Below are 7,803 nucleotides of genomic sequence, written 5' to 3'. Positions count from 1 at the left end.
AAATTAATATATGGCCCACAAAAACACATTGAAATACTGGTGTCGTTTTCAGTTTATTTTATTTTAATTTGTTTGTTTGTTTGTTGTTTAGTTTGTTTGTTTTTTAGTTGTCTTTTTTGTGTAAATCTGTGGTGAAGGTGGAATATTTTTGTTTGGTTTTGTGACTGTTTTGTTATGTTAATGTTTGTTGTCGTTTAATAAAAAATAAAAAAATAATAATAATAATAATAATAATTAAAGCCGCAAGCGGCAATGATCGGCCCTCGCCACACCGCCGCCGCTACGCCGCAAGAGGAGGGGGCGCTAACGCGCCCCAATTGTCCTTTTATTACGCCTACTGCTGAATCTGTGACGCTGTCACATCTTCTCCCCTTTGTTTTACCATCAAAAAGCAATTTTATTTTGAATTCTTGGCAAAATGTGCGGCTTTGCCGCACAGACACCGTGACTCTTTGAATAAAAATGTGGATACCTTTTGATGGTCCACCCCTGAAGATGAGTCTCACCAAATTTCAGGTTAATAGGGCTAACGCCCTGAGGGGGAGGAGTTTGTGAAAGTCTAAAGTGTAAACATGTTCTGGCGATTTCCCCATTGGAATAACATGGGAGGTTTTGGTCATCGCTACGGCAAAGCCATGACAATTATGACATGGGTCTCATTGACTTTTTTGATGGGGATGCTAAAATTGAGTTGTGTGTCAAATTTCATATAATTTCGCAAAACTAAACATTTAACCTTCATATAAAATCTGTAGGGGGCGCTGCGGCGCCAAATGAATTTATTTCACTTCAAGTAGGTTTAGGGCAAAGAGTTTAACAACTGATTCTAATTTGACGCAATTCAGACTTTATCTGCGCAAACGGCAGAAATGTTAAATTTGGGAGATTTCTGAAATTCTAGCTAAAGTTTGCGGCTTCGTCGCACAGAGACCGTGACAGGTATCAATGTAATTTGAATAACTTTTGATGTCCCACTCCTCAGTAGCATTTTCACCAAATTTCAGCTATTTAGAGCCAACGCCCTGGGAGGCGTTCGTAAAAGTACGACATTTGGAAAAACTCCGAGTCATGCTTAGCCATTTTTGAACCAATATGGCCGACATTTGGTTGGGCGGACGGCGTTGCCGTAGTAATATTTTTTACTTCTCTTGTCACCATCTACCTCTGCGCCAAATTTCATGATTCTACGATCAGATCTTTTTTGGGTCATTTCCTATCTCTCAATGCATTTTTGGTACATTTGGGGGCGCTGACGCGCCAATTTTTAAAATTTTAGAAAAGGGAAATAGCCAGAATGTAGAGAGGCACGATCTTTAGAGGTGTGCAAATTTTTGTGACTTTTCGTCAATGTTCACTGGGTGAAAAATAGGGGGGTTGGTCCCGAGAAGAAGAAGAAGAAAGAAAGAATAATATTCCGATGCGAAAACAATGTTTCCCATTTTTCAAATATCATAAACTATACATTTTCGGAAAGCGCTCGCGCTTTCCTACCTCATGGTGTGGGTCCCTGGTCACTGACGGGTACTTTCGTTAATTTTGAGTGGGCTCCGCCCACTTTGTGTTTTTGGCCCTCTACAGTAATAATGTTAAATTTTTGCATTACATGCTTATATGCACGGAACATGCAAGATATGGGGAACGTATTCGTGAGCTACTTGGCGCAAATGAGTGCTTTATAAGGGCAATGTAAAGTGCTCGTTTAGTGCGCACTTTTGCACGGGCTTCGCCCGTTTACAACGGTAATGTTCCATTTTCCTACTACTAATTAGTATGCACGGAGCGTGCGTGAGTGAAGGAGTGCGTTAGTGAGTGTTTGGAAGTGGGCGAGCGCTTCGCGCTCGATTTCGTGCGCACTATGTGCGCACTTTCGCAGCCGTGCTTTGCACGGCCTTACGAGATTAATAGGCCTCTCGCCAGCTTGTGGCGCTCGGGCCTAATAAAGTGAAATCAATCTTGAAAATCTGAAATTGTGTCATTTTTTAAATATTTTGAGTTATTAAAAGTCTTTTCAAATGCGTTTTCGAGTCCGTACAGTCCCGTAAACACGGCGACACGCTTCAAACGGGACGTTCAAAGGCCGCAGGACAGAAACACATTATCCAAGACTCTAGAGCCGGTCTGAGGGGAAAATGAGACTTTCTGAGAAGCTGCGACAAAAGAGTTTGGAGGAGCGAATGTGACAAGCAGCAGCTGGAGCGAGCGAGCGGCTTCAGCGAGCGGCTTTTCACGCTGAAGGGCCTTTGACAAGTGGAATTAAAGGCAGATTTACAATGGCATTTCAACGTCATTCTAAAACAAAACTGGACATTTTTTGTGTCAGTTTTTGCTCTAAACACATCGACTTTCGCTCGTCCAATCTGCTCCTGAAGATGTTTTATTGTTCAAATTTGATAGATTTCTCTGGGACGTGGTTTCGTCCAAATGTATTTTTCCTCCCACAGAAACAGAAATCAGAGCTTAAAGGAGAATCAGATTGGTTCAGATCTAATTCTAAACCTGATTTATTTAGGCTTTAACTTTAAAAAAAATAAGCACATTTTCAGTGAGATCTAGTTTACTTTAAAACTAAATCAATTTTCAAACATCCTTTATGTAAACATTGTTTTAAACCCACAACGCCAAAACAACACGCAAATAATTTAAATTTAGCCCTATCCATTTCCCATCCAGGTAAAGTTTCAGACTGTTTCCTGTGGACCTGCAGCGTCGCACCTTCAACTGCAGAAAATCAGTTTTTGAAAATAATGGACTATTTTGTTTGTTTGTTTTGTTCAATAATAATAAAAAAGAATAAACATAAAACACAGTAAACGACCAGAGCGCGAAAATCAAAAATGAGAACACGAGCGAACATCGACTAAACAGCGAAAGAAACTAAATGAAAATAAAGTCAGTTTCTCATTTGCCTGATGTCTGTCCCTGCGTCGGTCCAGTTTGTAGAGATTCATGAAGGTATAAAAACGCTAAAATGTTAATAGTAGTCCTGAAAATACTTAAATACACATAAAAATACTGCATAATTCAAGGAAACCTTGTGCAGCGTTTGCGTCAGCGCTGTGGCGTCTGCGCTCAGGCCGGCCCACTGCAGCTCCGCCCCTCTGACCCGGGACCACACCCAGTTCGCACTCTCCGGGTCTTTCTCCACGTCCCGGTCCTTGTCCAGGTCCCGGTCCTTGTCCAGGTCCAGGTCCAGGTCCGGGTTCTGGGTCCGGAGCAGCCGTGACCCGGAGCTCGTCACCGCGGCTTTGAGACTCGCCGTGGCCTCCAGCTCTTTGGACAAACCCTGCGGCGAAAGCAAACGGACTTTATGTTCTGAATATGAATATGAATACAGTTCTGAATCATATTTCACGTCTTATTCGGGCTGTTTTCGCCCTTTAAACCGTCTCGTGTTGCTTTGGCGTCAGAGATAATGTTTGTCCTGAAAACCAGAGCATGGCTTCCTCTCAGTCGGGCGTTCCCTCATCAGGATTTGTGTTAGCACTCCATCTATTGGCAGCGGAGGGAATGACCACGGTTGTAATGAAGAGTCAGAAATATTCAAATCGATGCTCAAGTTTTAAGATTTAACGACTGAAAATAAAGGTTTTGAATTTTTGAGGCGAGAAACGTCTGACTTTGCTTTTCTGTCAAAAATGATGGAAAAAGTATAATTTTCTTTCCTCAAAATGTTTGAGGATTATTATTTAGGGCCGTAAAATTGCGGCCCTAAATAATAGGGAAACTAAACTTGTAAAAAGATTTAGATTTTTTGAGGATTTACGTTACGCGTTATTCCTGAAATGTGTCAATCATAACATAAGATAAAAAAAGAAGGAAAAAACACATTCAGCAAAAAAAAGAAAAAAAAATACTTTTTTTTCTTGATATTCTTTTATTTATAACAACCATAAAATATAAAACAAAACCATTGTGCTGCTTTCATTTCATTCATTTTATTTTGCACAACCATAAATACATTTTTTTAAATGTATGATTTATGTATGATTTATTCATCTATTACTCTATTTATCCATCTATCAATCTATTTATTTATTCATTCATTCATCTATTTTATTATTTGTTTATTTATCCATCTATTTATTTATTTATAATTTCTTCATTCATTATATTTATTTCATTTATTTGATATCTTTTATTTATTTTATTTATTTAGAAACCACATTTTTTTAAAAGAAATATTGTCAATCCAGTTTTATTTGTTTAATAGTTTGATTTTCTCCCAAAAAAATGTCAAAGAAAGAAGAATGAACCAAATGTGTTTTTCCCGTCACTGAATCTGAGTCTGGGACGATTCAAAACAAAGAGTGTTTTTTGTGTTGGTCGGAGAAGACGAGCTCGTAAACAGGACGGAAAAAGTACGTTTTGCAGTAAATATTTGTTCTTTTAGAGTTTGTAGAAGTTTTTACAATAATCCAACAACAAAAACAGTCCGACATTAAAGTCTAAGACGGAAAATCATTATTAACAGTAAAATACTCGCCATCATTTGGAGGAAGTTCGCTTTTCTGGTGGAGGCGTCTTCGTCTTCATTGGTCGAGAGGAGGGCCTGCTGTCTGTCAATCATGTCCTTAGCCCCGCCCATCCATTCAGCGAGTGCAGCAGAGTCACGCAAAAACCTTTACAGAAGAAACAGATTCTGATGTTTTCACGTTTGAAAAATCACAAATGTTTGTTTGGTCAAAAGTTTTATTAAGTTTTAAACCTATAATATTTGCACATAAATAATACAAATGGTGTTATATATTTGTTATGTATTGATATCTCAAATGCACATGAAGGAATAACTTCAAAGGCCGATTTACAAGAAAACATTGTTAGAGTAATTATTGAATCAAGAAAAAATTCATGCAGTTTTATATTTCATGATATATTGTCATTATATTGAACAAAATGTGACAGGTTTATTATAGGTTTTTCATCATGTCAGGTTTATATACATATTATACTTACTATATATATATTTAAGGCTGATTGGGTGTAAAATTTGCCAAAATTCTAAATATTTTGGAGATTTAAATCTGAAAAATGGATAAAGCCAGGTTGAAATTTCATTCTTAAATTATTTTGACATTCGATAAAGAAAAAAAATACAGACCAGATTTTAGATTTTTTTATGTCATTTTTTAGAAAACAAGATCTTACTAAACGTGAGTATAAATATTACATTTTTTTTCATTTTTTTTTTAGTTAAAACATAAATAAATCAGGCTTAGAATTTGATCTGTTTCTACGTCCAAACTATTAATCAGTTCATGAGAAGTGTTTTTTTTACTTATTTATTATTTATTTGTTTATATCTTTTCCATTCTTTATTTTTCCTTCCCATTTCCCGCCTTTTCCCCCCTTTTTTCACTTGTTCTTAATTTCCCCCCCTTTTTTCGCCAATTTTTTCCCTTTTTTTCTTCTCTTTTTTCCCTATTTTCCTTTTTTTCTTTTTTTTCGAATTTATCCTTTTCCCCTTTCCCCCCCTATTTCTTCCTTTTTATTTTTTTCCTTTTCCCTCCTTTTTTTCTTTTTCTCCCTTTCTCTTTTTTTCCCCTTTTTTCTCCCTTTCCACCCCCTTTTCCCTTTTCTTTTCCCTTTTTCTCCCTTTTTAAATTGTTTCCCCCTTTTTCCGCCTTTTTCCCCGCCTCAAACCCTTTCCTGCTCTTTGAGGAGGGATAAACCGGAGCGTGTTCTGACCGGTTCCGGAGCGTTCTGACCCTCAGCACGCCGTCGCGTTCACGCTCCACTCTTTGGCTCAGACGTTTCCACTTCGAGTCCATTTCGGCGCCGACCGAACTTGCCGCTTCAGAGCCGGCCTCGTGCAGCTCGGCGCCGCCTTTCCACAGACGCGCCGCACGAGCCGAGCTGTCCGTCAAAAACCTGCCCAGATCCTGAAGAAAGAGAGCGACTCGTTACAAGAACCAAACGCCTCAACGACTGACAAGAAAGAAAGATTTAGGACTTTTGAGGGAAAAAATGTCAGTAATTTTGCTTTTCGATCACAAATGATGGAAAAAGTACAATTTTCTCTCCTGAAAATCGACTATAATGAAAGTCTTGGTCGACTAAATGTTCTCGTGGAATTAGAAAACGCTCTGACAAGACAAACAAAAGTACTTTATTAGGGATTTTACGTGTTATTCCTGAAATGCGTCAATCACAACTTTAGAAAAAAACTGGAAAAAACACATTCATCAAAAACTTTTCTTTCTTGATTTTCTTTTATTGATTACAACAAAGAGATGAAACACACCATTGTGCTGCTTATGTTTTATTCATTTTGTACAACCATAAAATAATGTTTTTTTATAATGATATCATTATTTAATTCATGTATTTTTGAAATTAATAATAATTTATGTATTTAATGTATTTAATATTTATTTATTTTGAAACCACATTTTTAAAAAAATAAACCTTTTCTTTCCAGTTTTGTTTGTTTAATATTTTGATTTCCTCACATTCTTAAAAAAAGAAAAAGTGATGTAGTTTTTAGACTTCAACCTAAAATGTAAAAAACAAACAGATTTAGAAACAACAAAAAAAACATTTATTTTTTTAAATGAAAAACAAAATAATGAACCGGATTGAATTGTGTTTTTCCTTCACCTCTAAGCAGCTGAACCGTCCCCGCTTGGGCCCTGAACCGTCCCCGCTTGGGCCCTGAACCGCCCCCGCCCAGGCCCTGAACCGTCCCCGCCCGTCCCCTGAATCGCCCCCGCCTGAACCCTGAACCGTCCCCGCCCGGGCCCTGAACCGTCCCCGCCCGGGCCCTGAACCGTCCCCGCCCGGGCCCTGAACCGTCCCCGCCCGGGCCCTGAACCGTCCCCGCCCGGGCCCCTGAGCTGTGGCGCTTGTACCTGGTAGATAGAGAGGTAGTTTTCTATGTGCTCGTCCGAGTCCCACTCCCGAGGCATGATGGGAAACGACGTCTGCGTGTTCCTCAGCAGCGAATCCATCCAATCACAGTCCTGCTCCCACTGGGACCACGCCTACAGCACACACACACACACACACACACACACAATGAACACACACACAATGAACACACACACCACATGCAATGAACACACACACAATGAACACACACACCACACGCAATGAACACACACACACATGGAATGAACACACACGTTATGAACACACACACGTAATGAACACACACAATGAATACACACACAATGAACACAGACACACACACACACACACACAATGAACACACACACACACACACAATGAACACACACACAATGAACACACACACAATGAACACACACACCACACGCAATGAAGACACACACACATGGAATGAACACACACGTTATGAACACACACACGTAATGAACACACACAATGAACACACACACAACGAACACAGACACACACACACACAATGAACACACACACACAATGAACACACACACACACACACACAATGAACACACACGCAATGAACACACACACACACACACACACACACCACACGCAATGAAGACACACACACATGGAATGAACACACACGTTATGAACACACACATGGAATGAACACACACACAATGAACACAGACACACACACACACAATGAACACACACACAATGAACACACACACAATGAACACACACACACACAAAATGAACACACACACACACACAATGAACACACACACACAATGAACACAGACACAATGAACACACACACAATGAACACACACACACAGACGTAATGAACCCACACACACACACACACACACACACACACAGACATAATGAACATGATGAGGATCATTCTGAGGCGTGTGAACGACAGGGAAAGTA

General features: G+C 39.3%; 1 protein-coding gene across 1 annotated transcript in view; it reads right to left on the bottom strand.

The window, feature by feature from the left end:
* The window catches only part of LOC140370930 (nesprin-2-like), a 32,034-nt gene that overhangs the window by 12,890 nt on the left and 11,341 nt on the right, over positions 1-7,803 (bottom strand). Inside the window, exons 7-10 of the mRNA XM_072458218.1 lie at positions 6,849-6,980; positions 5,686-5,879; positions 4,484-4,619; positions 3,032-3,283 (exon numbers count right to left, since the gene is read on the bottom strand). Coding sequence (XP_072314319.1) covers positions 3,032-3,283; positions 4,484-4,619; positions 5,686-5,879; positions 6,849-6,980 — 714 coding nt within the window. The remainder of the gene's footprint in view (positions 1-3,031; positions 3,284-4,483; positions 4,620-5,685; positions 5,880-6,848; positions 6,981-7,803) is intronic.

Source organism: Eucyclogobius newberryi, unplaced genomic scaffold (assembly GCF_026437365.1).
Source record: "Eucyclogobius newberryi isolate DKJ021-1_F unplaced genomic scaffold, fEucNew1.0.hap1 SCAF_21, whole genome shotgun sequence".
Taxonomy (NCBI): domain Eukaryota; kingdom Metazoa; phylum Chordata; class Actinopteri; order Gobiiformes; family Gobiidae; genus Eucyclogobius; species Eucyclogobius newberryi.
Note: the sequence above shows the minus strand (reverse complement) of the source record. Positions and strands in the feature narration are given on the sequence as shown.